The following is a 20,172-nucleotide window of genomic DNA, read 5'->3' as shown; positions in this document are numbered from 1 at the left end:
ATACTCATAACATCAAAGTACGGATAGATGAATGAATTTTCGAAAATTTCATCACCAGAGAGAGTCGCGTGAAGAATTCGAATTGGAAATGAAGGGATTTTCAAAAATTAAATAAGTTTCCTAATTTCCAAAAGGAAGTTTGAAACGAAGATTCAAAAATCCCGGATCATGTAGACCGAACTCTATTCAGAAAAAAAACATACTCGTAGAAAATATTTCAATTAAAACAGAACTTTCTGAAAATGTTTATTCGTAAAATTCAGGGACCCAAATTTCATCATCTTCAAAGGAGGATTTCACTGTTGGTGTACTTATTTATTTAAAAATTTAAAATACTTCCCTAATCAAATTTTTGCTCAGTGAGACACCTGAAAGATATTCTGAGTATTATGTTTTTTTGATCAAATTTATAAATTAAAAACAAAAATATAAATACTTAAAATGGTTGGCCAGTCACCTGGAAAATTGAAAAATCGTTCCTTCAGCCAATAACGACTTGTCAAAATCAAAAGTTCTTTATTTTAAAAATAATTTTGTAGCTTACGCAAACGAACTCAATTTTTAACCCAATCATTTAAAAACCCTTACTTACAATTTTTTTTGCAAATTCTGTTCCAACATATGTAGATCATTTTTTAAATGAAAAATGAGGTAATACGTCACTTCTCCCCCCCCCCCAAAAAAAAATCATGCTCACAAAATTATCAAAACAAATCTTTTAAAGAATTGTTCAAAAAATAGCAAGAAAACAACAGAAACACGAAAATAATAAAGCTATCACGATTTCCAAAGGGACGTTCAAACAATTTTGTATGTAAGTATGTAATTGGGTAGTATTTTTTGATTTTCAATTTTTGCTACTTTATTTTAACGTTCAAAAAAAATGAAAAAAGTGTGATTTTTCATTGCTCAATATTGAATGAAAATGACGAAAGTCTCCAAATTTCAAATCCAATAGAAATGGTAAAATTTATTTTTGGCATGAAAATTTTAAAAACGTATTTTCAATTTTACACAGTGTCTGTCACAAACACTGGTTTTAAACAGTGTCTGCCACGAACAATGGTTTTAAGCAGTGTCATTCACAATCACTGATTTCCAACAGTGTCTGTTCCGTTTTTAACTATGTCTGTTTCAAACACTGCTTTTAAACAGTGTCGGTTCCGAACGCTGGTTTTAAACAGTGCCTGTCACAAACACTAGTTTTGAACAGTGTCTGTTTCTTTATAAACAGTGTCTGTTTCAAACACTGCTTTCAAACAGTGTCTGTCACAAACCCTGGTTTTAAATAGTGTCTTTCACTACCACTTGTTTTAATCTGTGTCTGTCACTACCACTGGTTTTAAACAGTGTCTGTCCCAAACACAGGTTTTAAACAGTGTCTGTCATAAACACTGGTATTGAACAGTGTCTGTCATAAACACTGGTTTTAAACATTGTCTGTCACTACCACTGGTTTATAACTGTGTCTGTCATAAACACTGGTTTTAAACAGTGTCTGTCCCAAACACAGGTTTTAAACCGTGACTGTCACTACCACTGGTTTATAACAGTGTCTGTCACTACCACTGGTTTATAACTGTGTCTGTCATAAACACTGGTTTTAAACAGTGTCTGTCCCAAACACAGGTTTTAAACCGTGACTGTCACTACTACTGGTTTATAACAGTGTCTGTCACTACCACTGGTTTATAACAGTGTCTGTCACAAACACTGGTTTTAAACAGTGTGTATCACTACCACTGGTTTATAACTGTGTCTGTCATAAACACTGGTTTTAAACAGATCTGCCATTTTTTTGGGTAAATTTTCAACAATTTTTTCGACAAATCAAATAATTATGAAAAAAATCATGGGAAACCATGGTTTCTGCGTGCATAAATGTAAAAACTGGAAAAAAATGTTTTTTGACTTTTTCAAAGTCAACTACTAATTGTAGTTTTTATTGGTACCCCATATTACCTGCAACTTTTTGAATTGTTTGATTTTGAACTTTTTTTTCAACCAATAAGTAATTAAAGATAGTAAAAATTCGTTCAGGAAAAGTTTGAATCTATGCACCCCATATTACCTGCGCTTACTCTATTTTTTGATTTTCAATTTTTGCTACTTTATTTTAACGTTCAAAAAAATGAAAAAAGTGTAATTTTTTATTGCTCAATATTGAATGAAAATGACGAAAGTCTCCAAAGTTCAAATCCAATAGAAATGGTAAAATTCATTTTTGGCATACAAATTTCAAAAACGTATTTTCAATTTTTCAAAAAATTGTACTTTTTGCTAAGAGATGGTAATTTTTAAATTGTGGAAAAATTGAAAAAGTAAATAAATTTTCAGGAGTTGATTAATTTACCAGATTTAATTTTTTAATGAAGAATGTTGGTCTAGAACTAGTTTTTGGAAATTTTCGAGTTCAGGATTAAATCTCTGGCAGTATCTTTAATTTTAAAACTAGGCTTAAAAACTTATCAGAAAAATTTTTTCTTTATTTTTTGAAGGATTTACTGACTGCTTATTTTCTTTTTCTTTAAAAATGAAGATTCAGTTCCATTCATTTTTCTCGAAAGCTTTAGTTCCTTTGATATTTAAGATAGGCAACTTCTCCATCAGCTGAAGATGTTTTTTTGACTACCTACTGCTTACTTAGGAACTTACGTTATCATCTAAAAATCAGTTCCAGTTTTACTTCTCAGTTCTCAGTTCGTATTTTTTCAGCTCCTGCAGTTTTCAGTTATAATTTCATCCAGTTTCAGTTTTTTTAAATTTCAGTTTCGGTTAATCAGTTCTCAGTAACTTTTGGTTTCAGTTTTCCGTACCTGAATTCAGAATTCAGATCGACTAAAAATTCAAAAGTTTAAAGAAATTGTTCTAAGAAACAAAAATTCATTCCAAAATTTAGAAAAAATTTATTCAAAGATGCGAGTACCTACCTACCTACCTACCTACCAAAAATCTGTTTGAAATCGGAGAGTTGTCACAAGACCTTCAAGTAAATCCATCCAAAATATCTTAATTTGAAATTAGAAACTCATCATTTAATTGTGAGGAATAAAAATCATTTCAAAATCTGCTTTAAATTGTAGAATAATTTACCTACGAAATTACGTATACCAGAAATTCGCTGAAATGTGTTCAGAAGTTGCTTAAAACTCAATTAAAAATTGAGAAATTGTACCAAAATTATGAAGACATCCATCGGTAATTGGTTTAAAATTGTAAAATTAAGCCAAAAATACGCAGAAAATTTTCAATGCAATATCATGGACCACTCCAATCGTTGAAAAATTAACCTACACCAGTTTTTAAAATATCGACAAGACCAATGAAACAACAAACCAAGTCCTAAATTATAACTAAATCGTAACAAAATCTCGAAAAACTACATAGATTGAAAAATATCATTCGAATGTTCACCAATCACGAATGCCCAAAAGGGTGAAGGGGAGAAAGGGGGAAAATAGTATGACAAATACTTCAATATGAAAATAAAATCTCCCCAGTAATTAAATTCGAATTAAACAGACGACATTTGAAAATCAAAAATGACATAATATGTATTAACACGTATTTTAAAAAAATATTCATCTATCATAGCGCAAATGATAAAATCATCAGACCTAGCAGGCTTAATACTCGGATTATATTCAATTCGATAAAAATTACGAGCCGTTAAACGTCGAAAAAATGTCACACGAGAAAAAAACCTCGATAATCGAGTCGAGAAAAAAAAATTTACGACGAGTTGAACTCTAACAACAACAACGTTCTGTACTACAAAGCCAAGTGAAAATTTTGAAATTGAAATCCCTCGCGTCAATAAAACTGCCTATCATACGCCTGAACTCGGCGCGATAATAAAATTGGCCGACAAAACGATTAAAACACGTATAATACCCACCTCTGTTGCCGGCCCAGCGCCCAGCCCCCCTTCACCCCCTTACCAGGCCTATTAAACGATAAACCGCCGACTAACGAAAACACTCTAATAAACATTTCAAAACACAAAACGCCCAGCTCGGTAAACTTGTATAAAAGTATTTTGAAATTCATTTAGCGCGCGTTAAACGTCGCTAATTAGAAAAATACTTTGAAAAGGTCAGAGGAGGAGGGTACAGGGCACAGCAGGTTGTGGGAATGAGAAAAGACGTCGACGTCGCCTTCAAAAGCCATCGCATCGTCGACGCACCGCCGAAACTATTTTTATTGATAACTGATTCGCTTGCTTACTTTTTACTCGCCTTATCACCAGACATGCAATCAACATTGTGCGCAAAATCGTCTCGTCTCGAGTCTTGTTGCTTTCGGTCGTTATGATGCACGAGAATACCAACATCAGACAGTGAAAAAATGCAATTCTTTCTCGAACGGTGTGTGTTTTTGGGTCCGTGATGCCGCTACGAGTTCGCGAATCGTGTTAAAATTATTATGCAATATTCTCGCTGGACTTTTGAGAAACGAAAATAATTATGGAAATTTTTTATTCGATGTGTGAAAAAAAAATCTGAACGGAGATAAGCCTTCAGTAAGTAAATTTTTCTCAATTGTGTAAAATTGGACGTTTTTTAAAACCAATTTTAATTTTTTATTTTATCAATTTTTTGAAACAAAATTATAAAAATTGATCAATTTTTCGACGATTATTTTAAAAATTGATCAAATATCAAAACGACTCGTAAAATTTAAAATTTTACAATTTTTTTCCATCTTTGGTATTTTTTAAATTCAATTTTAATCTCAAAATATTAAGCTAAATTTACGACGATTCGAATTAATCGAGCTGAAAATATTCTCCACTCTATAAGACAAATTGATGAAATTCTCACCAGAACCCTGCTAACTCGTCACTTGTAAAATTTCTCCTACACCTTGGGAAATAAATTAAAGAAAAGTAATTCGAAGTCGAAAATTCGAAATGTGATACAAAGACTCCTCGAAGAAGAAACATTTTCATCGTGGAATAAATGAAATTAAAAAATTTCAAACTCACCTCTCGAATGAGACTTCCAACTATAAGTATTTCGTCTTCCATCTTCAACTTCAACGTAGGTACCAGAATGATTTTTAAAATTAAAACCAATTTAACGACGACGAAGACAGTACGCCAACACGATCTCTGCGTCTTCGGTCTTTTCACGAAAACTGCATACCTGTAAAATTGAAGATACCATTGTGAAATAAATTTCAATTATCTAACGTTAATAAGTTGGAAAATTTTCAATTTTAATTCTAAACACAACGGTATCAAATTACATCGAAATTAATTTTATAATTTTTCGAAGAAATTTCAAATTAAATTCCTTCGCGAGAGAGAATGGAACGAGTGTGTGTGTGTTGGTACTTTCGTCAACATTTTGATGATGTTCTCGTGATAACGCCGAATATTCAGAAATCAATTCCAACTATAAAAATTCTTTCGCAAGAATTAAATTACGAGGAGAGCCTCCCTCTTCCTTTTTTCAGATTTTCACATTGCTAACGTAGTGTGTAAGTTCTTCTTATTAGAGGTAGATTTTAAATTGAAATTCTTTCGTGAGGATTAATTCGCGTTTTGTGATTCCCGTTCTGCTATTTCATGTGTCGTGCTCTCGTCCTTTTTTTTTTTGGATCATCGAGTGCATCTTTCAGAATTTATTCGGTGTGTTTTTTGGGAGAACTTTTGTTTCATTTTTCAATTTTGTATGCATTTTTGCATCCATTATAAACACTTGGCCACAAATGCGATCATAGTCTGACAAAATTTGGGATTACCTGCCCAAAAATCACTACCAACAACTCAGGTACTTGACCGAAAAATCATTGGACTTGATGAATGTGATAAATCATCAATTCAATGATCATATTTTCAAAGAGGTTACTCTCCGATTGTTTTTTTTTTCAAAATTGGTCCAATTTGAAAATGAAACGACCATTCATTTGTCTACTTTGCATTCGTTCTTTCCTCTCCAATCCTTTATATTGAGAATACGATAAGGCCTTTGTAGGCCAAGAAAAGTAAGTTGATGATAGAGCTCGACGAAAGCAATCATTTCTCTGTATTAAGTATATCTCGAAATGTCCAACTCAGATTTGAACGAAAGGACGATTTTGAAAAAAATGATCTGAAACTCCCATAACCAATATTTCAACTCCATAAATTAATTTTTCGATTTTTGTCGAATGTTTGAATATTCAAAATGAAACATTCTTGGCGATTTAATTCAGTAGGTACCTACATAAGTACTTATGTTTTAAAACAGAAATTATTTAGCTTAGTAAAAATTATGAAAATCAGTTCTGAAACTATAATATGAATTTTCTCATACTGAATCCCATTATTTTCAACCATTCTGGGGCCTCCAGTGCGATTTTCGATTTCTCCAGAATAATTATTATTTATTACACTTCTCCAGAACGCGAAAAAATTAATTTGGGAAGCTAAAAATCGAGATGTGGCTAATTCTCGACTTATTCGATGAGGAAAAATTCTAAGCGTCAAACTGACCTTTTTGGCCACCCTGTGCTTTTTAAAAACTTATATTTTGAGAAAATACAATAAAATGCTCCATTCTTTCGACGTTCATTGTACTCGCTTTTTTTGTATTTCTTTTCAACTTTCCCTCACATTTCAATAGAATGTAAAATATTACTGTTACTTCAAGTACCTACGCTAATAATTAGAGATTGATACGTCTTTTCAATTTTATTTTCAATTCAAAGTCAATCATTTTTTGATTTTTGATTTTTTTAAATATTTCGACAAACTGTAGGTATATTTTCTTAAAACTGTACATATCATTTTTTTCAATGTTTTTTTATTGTTTTGATTTTTTTCTCAACGGACCTATTTTTTATTTTGTAAGACGCCGTAAGTTTGCTCTTTGTACCTACTGTAATGACACGCTTCCGGTCTTGAAGGAAAATATAAAAATACTACATATTAAAGGGCTCACTGGAAAACCATTAACAATGACACCTATTCCAAATTTTCTGTCAGAAGCAAAACTTTTTGGCAATTTTTGGCATAAAACCGAGAATTTTTCAGCAATTTTTGAAAAAATATGGACTTTTTGGAATTCTTTTGTATCTATGTTAAGCTACAATTTTCAGTAATTTGTAGCAAAATAGTGAAACTTTTTGGTGATTTTTGGCAAATTGCACGACTTTGGAAATCACTGTTAAATGTAAAAAAGTGACTTTTTCCAAAAATGTTGACAAAAAGCAAAAAGTGACAATTTTTGGCAAGAAGCAACACTTTTTTGGCAACTTTGACAAAAACTTGGACTTTAAACAATTTTTGACAGAAAGCGGAAGTAGGTACCTACATAAAAGGGAAAAATTTTAATTTAAAAATAAAAAAAAATGTTTAAAAAAAGTGACTTTTTTACACAAGCAAAATTTTGAGAAAGTCTCTACCCTTATCTATGGGCTATACGAAAAAAAATTTCAAACAAAATTTGTTCCTTGATATCTTTTCGATAATTTTAGTTATCAGCAAAATTCAGTTTGGAGCAACCCTTACCCCTCCAGAACTCAAAACTCATTTCTAAGAACAGTCAAAATCACGTTTTTCCTATTTTTATGGAAAAATATCGGAAAAAAATGAAAAACTGATAATCACTAAAAGTGTTCAAAATTAAATTTCCTTTCAAATGAGCTACATCAGGATAGATTTTACCCTCTCCCCCCTCCTTGAGAATCCACCTCCCTTCCTCTCCCTCCCCCTCCGACCCATCTAATGCACTGGACGTGAAAATTTCTCAAACAAAAGTTATAATTTTGTTATTTGCAAAATTGAGTTTGGACCAATCTTTGCACCTCAAAAGGTCCAAAAACTCAAAAATTCAACATTTACAATTTTTGCATTTTCGATGAAAAATACGAGTATGACTAAGCGAAGTGGTTTTGCGGGGGCGGGGGGTGTAGAAACCATAAAATTCCTAACCAATTTGACTGACAATTCCCAAGTTATGTGAAAAAGGGGGGGTATTTTAGTTACAAGGAGGGGGGGTCGTATCATGACATTTCTCCGACAAAAATTGTAACTTTGGCGACAATAATCAAAATTTTAACGTGCTGAACACTGTGGTAGGTATCAGAAAATTTTGAAAATCTAGTTAATCTGTTCAGAAAAAAATGACTCAACATTTTTCAAATTCAATCATGGATTTCTTAAAATTGTAACTCTGCAGAACAGAACCAAATTGACCCGAGCAAAGCGAGGGCAAAAGCGTTTGAAAAAAAAAAGAATTTTAAGAATAGATCGGTGATTTTGTCGAAAAATTAACGTTTTTTTGCCAACAAATTCCGAATTTTCACCAGGTTTTGTATTGGAATCAGGATAAAATTTCAGACATTCTTTCAGATTTCCAACTACTTATTTCAATATCAAATATGTATTGAGAAAATCATAGAAATACTTACAGACACAGATTTGGCTTCTAAAGTTGGGTTATGAAGAGTGATTGCCCTGATGAATAAACTTCGATGATTGTAAAAAATTGAATTTTTGAAAACAAGGGGGGGAATTAGCATAAAAATTGCTGAAAATTTTCAAAGCATTGATAAAACATGTTAATATGCATATACCTACTTTTAAATAGGTACTTGATTTTTTATTCGAGTCATAGATCAAAAATACCATCGATAATTATTAAACCTTCTCATTGGATCAATTTTTTGCCAAAAGTTCAGAAGAGAAAGAAACAATTTTTTCGAGCATTAATTAGCAAATGAAATAACATTTTTTAGCTCCCACCCAAATTTTTACCAAAAAACATATTAACCGTACTCAGATCACTCAATTAAATTCGATCAACTCGAACCCATAAAATCTATATTTATTTTTTTAAGACAGTCGCTCGTTGGCATTGTCAAAAATGATTCGAAAACTTGTTTTTGAATTAACACCGATTGAAAAACACCATAACAACAACACCGCCAACGTCTATTGAAGTTCGATCGTAGGTTGCGGAAGTAGGTACAGGTACACAATCGAGCGAACGTAAGCCAAAGTATTAATAATTTTAGTAAACATGCAAATGCGTCAAAGGTAAAGCAGCGTTGAAAGATGAATTCGAAAAACTAAACTAAAAAAACTCTCGACAAAGCGAAGAAAAAAGCTATTATTAACAAAGACTTGAGACCTATTCGAGGAGTAGGTAGGTAGTAGTATAGGTAAGGTACAACTGTATGATTCTTAAACCTCTGCTCCTATTATTAAATTTTTAAAAGCACCTTTTTACTTTGCCAAACTGCTGAGAATAAATTTAATAAAATCTGGCTTCTGCAATCGAAGCAAATATACCTACCTACACGTAATTTAAAATAGGTATTACTAACGAATGTAGGTACTAGGCACTCGAGGTAAATCTTTCATGTACAAATTCGCATACACACGTTAGACCTACCTACATAAAGAGGATATGGTTAACTTGTTTTTCGGGCGGAATTGCGAAATAATTACGTCACTATCCATCATTGCAGCTTTTTTCATCTTAAATTCTCTCACATACGTTCAACGTTGGTTCAAAGCAGTATAGCAATTGTAACTCTGGCCAGGCCAGGAAAAGCTCTATACACCTAGCAGGACTCGGATCAACCGTACGGCTCGTAAATTAAATACAACAAAAAGTGAAAACTTCGCAAAATGTCGGAATTAATGTTAATTACTTCAACCGATAAGCATCAAAAAAGGTTAACGCGATGAGGTTTTCGAGTACGTAACTCGGTTAATTACCCATTTTGTCAACAACTCTACTATATCGACTGCCACCGACCGAATACGCGGCTATCCTTTTAAAATCACAAGGGGTAAAGAAACTCGGTAATCTGTTTGGAAAAGGCAATTAATAAAGAGATAGCGGTTATGAAGAGCGCAGCAAGCGTTACAAACTCTGTAACTGACAAGCTATTTATGAGGGTATCTTGTATTATTATGTTATCAATACAACTGGCCCCTATAACGAGCTATCCGCATAAAAGATATGAAAAAAATGTACCATTTTCATTCGTATACGTATATGTATACCATTCGATTCGGGTTCCGTCAAATTTAACAAATATCGCAGCATTCTTGCTTCGATTTGCACGTATGTAGGTGTAGTTGGGTCGTCTATAGCCCTGGGATCATATCTTGCTTTCAATGGCAATTTGAAATTTCCACTGTCAGCAATTTGAAAAAGAAATTTAGTTGGAGACGATATTTAACTAAACTAAAGTAAGGCTCTCGCCTATTTTGAAGTTTCTCTTTTTTGCATTCGCAAAACTCAAAGTTGTCGAGTTTTATGAGAAAATAATTCCCTATTTTCTCTTTTTCCCTCAAGTCCAAAAAAAAAATTCACGATGGAAGACTCCCCTCTACTTTCTCAAGTTGAAAAAAAAATATTAAAAAATCCAAATAATCCAAAAATTGTCCATTTTGCGTCAGTATTCATCTAAATTGACTCATTTTCAAGAGAAAAAAACTTCCCCTGGCCCGTCAAGTTATATTGGTATCTTTGTATGGAGTCCACTGAATTTGGGAAAACCAAGAAAAAAGAAATAGGTAGGTACAAGTCAAAGTCGATAACATGTTTTTGAAAATTTCTCATTTCTGTACAACAATTCTTTCTGGCCCCTTTTCAAGAAAAAACTTTCCATGGTCCGCCAAACAATGTAAATCTCTGATATGGAGCTCCCCAGAATGACAAAACATAAAAAAATTAGATGTCATCACTCAATTGTATTCCTAAGAAAAAACCTTTCATTGCCCCCCCCCCAAAATGCTCGTCCTCTGGTATGGAACCCCCTGAAGAATAAAAACAAACAAAAATAAACGAAATTAAAGTCGATAATCTTAATTTTTAGTTAGAATTTCTCTACCAATGTAGTCTTTTTTTCAATAAAAAACCTCAGACGAAGAACAAAGATTTCATTGAATTTCAAATTTTCTGATGGGATCCAAAAGTTACCCTTTCTCACCACTATAATGTAAAGGTTAGAATGTCAAAACCTCAAAATTTCAATTTTTTGGATTTTTCTTATTTGTCAAGAACTTTAGGAACTAGAATTTTCAGAGATTTTTAGCCTTATTATTTTTAGAGCCTCCCCCCTCCCACCTAGAAATGGAAAGCCATTACGGTTTATCTTGATTCCAGGATTAGCATATCGATTTTTTTTTTATTATTTAATTTTTTCTGCAGAACTAGGAGGCTATCATCCCTTGACATTTCAACGAAATTCGCTCAAATTTGGTATTGATAGCCTTGGTTTGAGGCTGGATTGAGAGGGTTGGAGTGGAGATGTAAAAATTAGTGAATGTCCTAGTTTTCAATATGGCTGAGGAGGGGGGGGGGCTGAAAGAACCGAAAAAGTCAAAATAGGAATCAATCAATAGGAAATCAAATGACAATTCAAATTTCAAAAATTAGTCTCTGACCACTTTGGAGGAGGCAACCCCGGTTTTTTGGCCTTGAAAAACCTTATGTTAAACCATTCTCTCAAAATAATGACCGAGGAGCGGAAATTGGTGATTTTTTGTAAAACTTTGGTTTGTTTCGTCACATTTAAGCTTACCTAATTTTTTTTCACAGGAATGAAGATAAGAATTTGCACGAGGGAAATTCGTTTCCAAAATCAACAACTCATGTGATTCTTGAAAAGATGCCCACGAAGGAGATTATCTATGTGTCAATTCTGGCGATATTACTGGCAAACAGTGGTAAGAAAATTTATACTTACTATATTAATCAATTTTTATCTCATAATAATCTCTTCCATCTCACAAAAAAAGATCAATCACCAGAAAATCATTTTTTTCAAGAGAAAATCTAAATTCACATGTAAATTGGACAGAACTCGTGTACATACTTGGAAAATAAGAATTAGAGAGATAAAACAATGGAATATTGTTTCCTAAATTTGTGACAAAAAATTAATTCAACTTACTCAAATAAGTGTAAATTTTTTTTGAAATTTTATGAAAAACAAAAAAGAAATTTTGGAGGGGGTAAAACTTGAGATGAATTTTTTTCAGAAGCTGAATAATTGAGTAGAAATGGGATCACAGGGTTTTTAAAAGTCCTGTCTATCCTGTTTTTGCACTATATTTTTGCTCAAGTGCCTTCGCTATCCTGCTTTTGTACCTACTATTTTTTTTTTGAAACAATTTCAAAAAAGTCCAGCTTTTTACCATAAATTTTAAAATTTTTATTTATTCTTTTTTTCTCAAAAATTGAAACATAAGAAATTTTGACCCCCCCCCCCCTCCCCCATCACACATAAATTATTATAATTTTGATCTTTTTGATCTCAAGATATTGGTGTGGTTCTAAACAAAGGTATACAAAGCTAAATTGAAAGAATGTTCAAAAAAATATCACCAGCCAAAATTTCAAGTGCTGAAGTGCATTTTTCGATTTTTACTGAATTTTTAAAAATAAACACCTTTTGGGCCAAAAATTCAAAAAAAATAAAAATTTTGCCAAATTGACCTAGAAAGCTGAAATGTGGCAAGTGTCCTATTTTCGACCTCTCGAATCAATTGGAAACCGTTTCGAACTCTTTTGAACAGTTCTGGAGCCTATACAGAAGATCTTTGAAATCTGTTTACACAAAATTTTAAATTATGAAGTTGGAATGCTTGAAACCTAATTTCAACACGCTGAATGCGTCGATTAGGGGTGATTTCAAATCATTCTGGAATTTTCAGCCGTATTTTGGAAATTAAAGATTTTCAAAAATCTTTCGAATATGCTCCAAAGAATAGCTCAAGACTATTCAAAACCGTTTCCAATCGATTCGGCGGGTCTTAGATTGGGTAACACCTACCAATTTTCAGATTTCGAAATCAGTTCGGTAAAATGTTGATTTTTTCCCATTTTTGGCCCTTGATTTTTAAAAATTCACCAATAAGTAATCGAAAAATACACATGATTAGAGCCGGGATTTTAATGCTTTGCATATTTTTTTATGGACTAGAAAAAGTGCATACTTACTTGATAAGATCTCCACGAAACACGAAATTTCCTTACGAATGAGCCCAATATCATTTTGCATATTTTAGACCAAATTGCATATTTTATTTTCATATTTTAGGTAAAACCCTGCATATTTCTGCATACTTATTTGAGGATTTTCTGGCATTTTCTTGCATATTTTAAGGAAATTTTGCAAAAATTGACATTTTTAAGACTTTTTTTGCAAAAAAAATCACAAAACCGCACTGAAATTTTATCCACAAATTTTTTAATGATGAATTTATCATTACAAAATGGCTTGTTCTGCTAATTTTCAAAAAGAAAAAAAAATTTCGATTACTGCGTTGATTTTGTTTTGAATTGACAGTTTTCATGTTTTTCAGCTTGAAAAGTCCTTTTCAGGAGTACGTCAGTCACTCAAACTGAAATTTTTGCATATTTTTTGCATATTTTTGTAGATGAGAAAATCACATAAAATATTGCATATTTTCATCATATTTCTGCATAAAAATCCCAGCTCTACACGTGATCACCAAAAATTTTGGTCGATTATGTATATTTTTCCATTTTTTTATACAACTTTATCCAGTTCAAAAATTGTTCCGCCATTCTGGATACCTCCCTCGTTAATATACACCTACTCCTGCATGAGACATAATGCCTTCCATCACGTGGAGTCGAAAACTGCAACATTAAAACACGAATTATGCACCAAATTCACACTACATAGTACATACACAGTAACACGTTTACTTCACACGTTCGGGCAAGTTTTCTGCGGTATTTGATTATACGTGAAGTTTGATTAAGCTAAATAGAAATTTCATTAACGAGACGTTATGTAGAGTGTAACGTAGCACGAAGAACGTAAACAAGGAAGTACCCGGCGAACAACGTGCTACGCGACGCAGCCGAAAGTTAAAGCTTACTCGTAGGTAATATTCTTTCAGAGAGGGTGAGTTTCATTGCGGCGCTTACCTACCTATACGTCGCGTTTTTCAGCTCACACCTAGTTTTTCAATAAGCCATAATTTAAATTTGAAAGGCACGTATTTACGAGCATTTTCACGGAAATGATAGGCTGGACGCGATGGCAGCACCCTCGCTATATCATTTTCCTAATAATCTACACATTTCGACAGATTTTTAACGCGGTACTATCCCACAAAAAAAAAAATAAAGTCACCGTAATCTCTGTTTTTAACGTGATTGGCATATAAAGACACATTTACAGATGCACGACAGCACCGTCAAATGTTCGGATTACCTCTACCTATAGTAGGTACGAATCCTTTCAAGATATTGGCAGCTTGTCACCTTCATAATTCTCTCACCCTAATATAAAAACCTAAACTTTGTCCACGCGCATAAATAAAAATAAAAAAACAAAGCACATTGTAAATCATAGTTGGGTCATAATGAAAAAATTATCCTACCAGGTTCACTTCCTACCCATGTGTATTCTGTCAAAAAAAAAAAAGGATACTAGCCCCTGTGTTTGTGTTGGGGAAAAAAATGTAGGTATATAAAAACACCAAACAATTACAAAAAGAAAAGGATACCCGACGGAATGTAGTAATAAAGATAATCTTACGTGGCATTACCTTTAGTTTTATTTTGTTTATTTTGCTGCCGGCTATCTAATTACACTTTAATGCACAAAACTAAACAAAAACTAAAAAATAAAGCCAACATGCCTCGCAGTGAAAAACCATTACTTAAATTACGCTCACTTTAGGAAAAAATACCGAATGAAAAAGCTCGTTCAAGAAGTTTAAAATAACTTTTGTCAAATTAAACGTGTACCTAGCGCGCGTACGATGCCAGAGAAATTTTTTTTTTACGTAGTTTAATTTTATTATTTCTAAATCGAACCGCTATAGGTACAATTGCGTGTCCGAGTTATAAAAGCTCCGCTTTTTATACAATTTATTGAAGTGCCTATAAGTAGTATAAGAATTTTTAACCATCGTGGAATCGGCTACACTGCACTCTATGAAGGGAGGGCACTCCTCTTCTGTACTCCTAGACCTACGCATTCAAATTTTTATGTTATATTTTTATCGCCGCGTTTTAATCTTTGCCAAAGGCTCAACACAGGTGTCGAATTTTTTTGCCAAAAAATACGACGCGATGTTAGAAAATACATAGTTTATATTTTCACGCATAACAGGCTCGAAATTTTATGGTCTTTTTTCTCTATCTGAAAATCGAATAATATAACTAAGAAAGCTTTGCTCTGTTTGAGTAAAAAAATGAGATTTTATTTCATTCATCTAAAGAACCTTACAAGTTGTGTTCTATATGTTCATTCATTCTTTGTTTTATTTTTGAACCGTAGAAATTTATGGAAAGGGTTGGGGAGACAATTCGGACCAAAGAAGCTGTGATTTGATTCGTGATTCGAATCGTTTTTTCAGACGTGATTCGTGATCCTTAATTTGAGTCATACTTTTAGCTACGACTATATAGATTGAAAGAACAAGTCTTAAAACCTCCGTAACCAAAATTTCAAATTTCTAAAGATCATTTTTTAGATTTTTGGCAAATTTTTAAATGATTAAAAACGTAAAAAAAATCAATTTTAGGGGCGATTTTCACATGTACTTTTTCATGAAGTACCTATACAAGTTTTCAGAGCAAAGTGGACCAATGTGAGTGACTTTTTTCAATTTAACTCCCACACATCAACAGTTAATAGTTCATGTGTCAATCTGGAGTCTTCAGTGATTTTTCAACTTTTCAACTCCAGAAAGGGTATTCCCGGATAAAATAGGCAAAATGCCCCTGTCCTCGGATTTTTGAAATTTTGATGAAACATTGTTATGTGCCTTTGAAAAAAATGTTACAGGGCTTAGGTAGCGCTAAAATAAAATATTTTTCGCGAAAAACTATATTTTAGGGTAACTTACCCCCCCTCCCTACTGTGGATCAAAGCAACAAAGCACAGAGGGGCAGTGGCATGCATATAGGGCAGGGGGACAGCGGGGAACCATCAGGTGGAGTCTTGCTGCTCTATTTTGCATTCATGATCCGTGCTTCACTTCAATGATCTACTCTCCTCTGAGTAAACCCACGAAGGGGCATTTGACATAGTGCAGCATGTCTCCACTACCGCTTATGGTGGTGCTTATTTTGGGACTGTTCGAAGGGTCCAACTGTAAACCCAACTTCATATTTGTGTTTAGGGGGTTTGATTCTTATGAAAACGACACTCATATTGTCAACCTTTGGCTTTTTCAGACTCAAAATTAGGTGAGGAGGTGCTCATGATCCCAAAATGAGCTTTTTGAGGAATTATTGCATTTTCTACAGTTTTTTACGGTTCACATGCAAAATTTCAGAAGTTCAGCACTAGTATTTTTTTTTGGCAGGGCTATGACACAAAGTACAAACAATACATTTAAGATTTTTTTGAGTTTTTAAAGATGGTCTACCAGGAGAAAAAATGTTCAAAAATTCTAGAAGATAGTATTCACCTGAACATATTTTTAGAGGAAAAAAATTTGTGAGCTTGAATTCAGGTTTGGAGAAACAGAGGTTTCAAATTTTCTTTCGTCAATATCCCCCCCCCCCCTGAGGAAGAGGAGGAGGAGGGGGGGGGTAAAGTTTTTTGAAAAAATTTACGCGGCTAGACTCATGTCTCCTCTATAAATTTTGGGTAAATTCAAAATTTTTTATTCAAAACTTGTTGAAGTAGGTACAATTCCCCCCTCCCCCGAAAAAAAGTTTTTTCATCAATGTGAGCAAGGCGGCCGGGGTAGAATGGGGAAACCTTTTTTGGCTTCAACATTTTTTTAAAAGTACCCAACAATATGTTTCATCAAAATTTCAAAAATCCGAGTAGGTATAGGAACACTTTACCTAATTTACCCTGGAATTCCCTTTCAAGTTTCAAAACGCTCCCGAAGAGTTGAAAATGAACTTCAGCAGACCAGCACCTGAAATTTTGGTGGGAGTGTTTTAAGACACGCTCGTTTGATTTAGCTTGATTTCGTTCAAATCTGAAAGCTGAGTTGAAAAGTTGATTTTTTTCAACAATTTGAAAGTGTACAGAAAAAATCAAATTATAGGTGATGAAGTTCATTTTTGGTCCTTCCAGAGCTATTTGCTGGAGAAATTTAAAAACTGGATAGGTGATGAAGTTCATTTTTAATCCTTCCAGAGCTATTTGCTGGAGAAATTTAAAAACTCGCTGGAGGCTGCACAAACGTCAAACTACATTCGATTAATTTCAAGTCGAGTGATTATATAGACACACTTGACAATATCTTGTCGAAAAAACTGCTCGTTGTACACCTTCTTTGAAAACATGATATTGGCCAAAAAATTACTTTTGAACGTCAGTCATGGAATTTTGCAATAACCACCCAAAACAGCCGGGAGGAAGCCCAATAAATATTTACCAAAGTTATATGCACCAAAGTTCATTTTTGACCCTTCCACAGCTCGATTTGAAATTTCTGGAGAAAATTAATAAATAGCTGCAAGCTTCAAAATGGCTCGAAACTACTCGTTCGTTGTCAACGTGTGGGATGTGAATTAAAGTTATTATTCATATTGGCTCATTTTTCTCAATTAAATTGTATCTTTTAAGAAAAAGTTTTGAAATCGCTCTTAAAACAACTTTTTGAAATTTTTGAAAATTTTGAACCTTTCGAAAATTCTTCAAAAATTCAAAAATAAACCTTATTTTGATGTCACAAATTTCAAAACTCGTTCTTCAGAGCTAATACATATAAGATTGTTTTTAACTTAGAGGGAGCGAGTTCAAGAAAAGTTTAATCGTAAGACAATTTTCATGAAATTTTTCTCAAATTCTGTTCCAATATTTTCATCAGTTTTTGGTAATTTTTTGATTATTTTAACCCTGCTCTATGCAAGTTTTGCGAAACTCGTCAAAATTTCCTCAATTTTTCTGTTTTTAGCAACTTTTTTACAAATTTTACAGTTTTAAATCTTAGGTATTTAATTTTTATAATTATTTGAACAATTTTTTATAAAAATTCTCTTCAATTTTCTTGATGTTTTGGACATTTTTTTAAAACTATTTTCATGGCATTTTAGGGAATTTTAGAGTAATTTTTTTGAAGTTTGCTCAATCACGTCGTGCTGATCTTTCATAAATCTATTTTCACAACTGAGAAGTCAGTTTGACAAATTTCGTGATATTTTTTTACAATTTTAGTAACATTTTCCCGAAAATTTTGAGAATATTTAATCAATTTTATAAGATTTTTGCAAAACTTTTCTCAAATTTCGAAACTTTTTATCGAGTTTGATCGTTTGTAGATATTTATATGTCATTGTAGGTAGGTATAATGAGTTCTAATCTTGTTTAAAACATTTGCTCTACACGTTGGCGCAATTTCACTGAAAGTTCCTCAATTTTTGGTACTGTACATATTTAACTTTCATGTGATTTCCAAGCCAATTTTACAGTTACCTACTAGGATACTTTATGTGCTTCTTTTACAATTTATTCAATTTCTATAACATTTGATCAAATTTTCACAATTTTCAACAATTTTATTTTATATTTGAAGGGCGGTTTTCCAAAAGTGGATAAGTCAAGTTTTTTGAAAATTGAGTTTTTCATGCCATTGTGTTCTATAGGTCGTATCTCACCTATTTAATGCCTAACCCACCCAAAATACCTATTTACCTACGCACAATCCAGATTTTCTGTAAGTTGCGGATTGCAATCGTTTTTCCAAAACGCAATAAGTCATGATTACTTCGTTTTCGTTACTTTTATAGCCAAAATAGAGCTGCGATTATGGTTTTTTTAATAGATAGTACTGTAATATGTACTATATTTTCGTTTTTATTTTATTGCCAAAATGCAGATACATTTTTTTTTAATGATAGTGTTGTAGATAAATACTTCATTTTTGCCAATTTTATCGCCAAAATGCAGGTAAAAATTTTTTTTTCAATCAAAAATTTTTTTTCGTAAATTTATTGCCGAAATAGTGGTAAGATTTTTTTTTTTTAATCAAAAATCTTTTTTTTCAATTTATAGTGTTGTAATAGGTACTTAATTTTTGTTTAAAATACAGGTAAAATTTTTTGTAATCAATTTTTTTGGTCATATTCTTTTGTATTGTGAATTAGAGTTGACTTACATCAATTTGCAACACTGGTTCTATCATATAAATGAAAACATGAAAAATCGTTTTTCCAAAAGGCGATAAGTCAGTTTACTTTTTCTGCCGCAGAAGCGCTGCAAACTTGAGTTACACCACGAAACCAACACATTCGTGTTGAGATAGATCCAATACAACATGCAGGATAGGCGTCATACTCCAAGTGCATCGCGCCTTGAAATGGGCACTAAAAACATCATTTATCTCGAAATCATAATTTTTGACTTATCGCTTTTTGGAAAACCGCCCTTCATTTGAACATTTTGACATTTTGTTCAATTTTCGCAATATTTCGTAGATATATTTTTTGTTGATTTTTCTATCACTGCTTCAATAATCGAAATCATCATAATTTACTTTTGCCTTCTACCATTATGATTTTTTGTTTCTGTTGATTTTTTTTGCAGTTTTTGCATTTTTAAATTTGATATATTTTTTAAAAAATTTACGTAAGCCAAAAACATCAACAAGGAAAGAGGAAACAGGCATATCTTGATGATTATAATTTTCATAAACACAAAGATAAAAACAGCCGAATTATTTTACGTATGTACATCGTTTTCAAGAAAATGAAACACATTTTAAATAAAAAATGATTCGAATCACATTTCAGAATCAATGATTCCTGATGTGAAGTTATAAATCAAGAATCATTAGGTAATTCGTGGAAATGAGTCGAGTCGCCCTTTTTTTAGCAGTGATTCGTGATCTGTGTTCGAATTATATTTTTGACTATTTTATCAATATTGCCTTACCATTTTAGTGACACCTGAAACTAGTATTTTAATGCGCTGAAAAAATGTCAACTTTCCGGAGGCTCCAGATTGACTAAAACATCGTGGTACCTGATGGGATTGGAGAGGGCTGAGGGGGGGGGGGGGGCTGTGAATCTTCACCGTCGGTTGTCGAGCACAACTTACTCGTACTTACCTACAATATTGTGAACGCTTGCATTCAACATGAAATACAATAAATATTCATTAGCGTCGCGAGGAAATTGAAGACATTACTTCTAATCATGGCATATCATTTCTCAGTCTCTAAAACAATTTCATCACATCAAATGAAAAATTTCAGCAATCATTACC

The 20,172-nt window shown here is 32.7% G+C and overlaps 2 protein-coding genes across 3 annotated transcripts in view; one reads left to right on the top strand and one right to left on the bottom strand.

Annotated features, from left to right (window-relative positions):
* Positions 1 to 20,172, bottom strand: part of LOC135844420 (tetratricopeptide repeat protein 21B-like) — a 217,528-nt gene that overhangs the window by 41,034 nt on the left and 156,322 nt on the right. The window contains exon 7 of the mRNA XM_065362622.1: positions 4,988 to 5,147. The gene's annotated coding sequence lies outside the window, so the exon portion shown is untranslated. The remainder of the gene's footprint in view (positions 1 to 4,987; positions 5,148 to 20,172) is intronic.
* The window catches only part of LOC135844423 (cell adhesion molecule 2-like), a 60,453-nt gene continuing 44,539 nt past the window's right edge, over positions 4,259 to 20,172 (top strand). Inside the window, exons 1-2 of one of the 2 annotated variants that reach the window (XM_065362628.1) lie at positions 4,259 to 4,522; positions 11,550 to 11,677. In XM_065362628.1, coding sequence (XP_065218700.1) covers positions 11,620 to 11,677 — 58 coding nt within the window. In that variant the 5' untranslated portion in view covers positions 4,259 to 4,522; positions 11,550 to 11,619. The remainder of the gene's footprint in view (positions 4,523 to 11,549; positions 11,678 to 20,172) is intronic. The other variant, XM_065362629.1, reaches the window with a different exon arrangement.

Source organism: Planococcus citri, chromosome 4 (genome assembly GCF_950023065.1).
Source record: "Planococcus citri chromosome 4, ihPlaCitr1.1, whole genome shotgun sequence".
NCBI lineage: Eukaryota > Metazoa > Arthropoda > Insecta > Hemiptera > Pseudococcidae > Planococcus > Planococcus citri.
The sequence above is the reverse complement of the archived record's forward strand: the minus strand, read 5'-3'. Positions and strand labels throughout refer to the sequence as shown.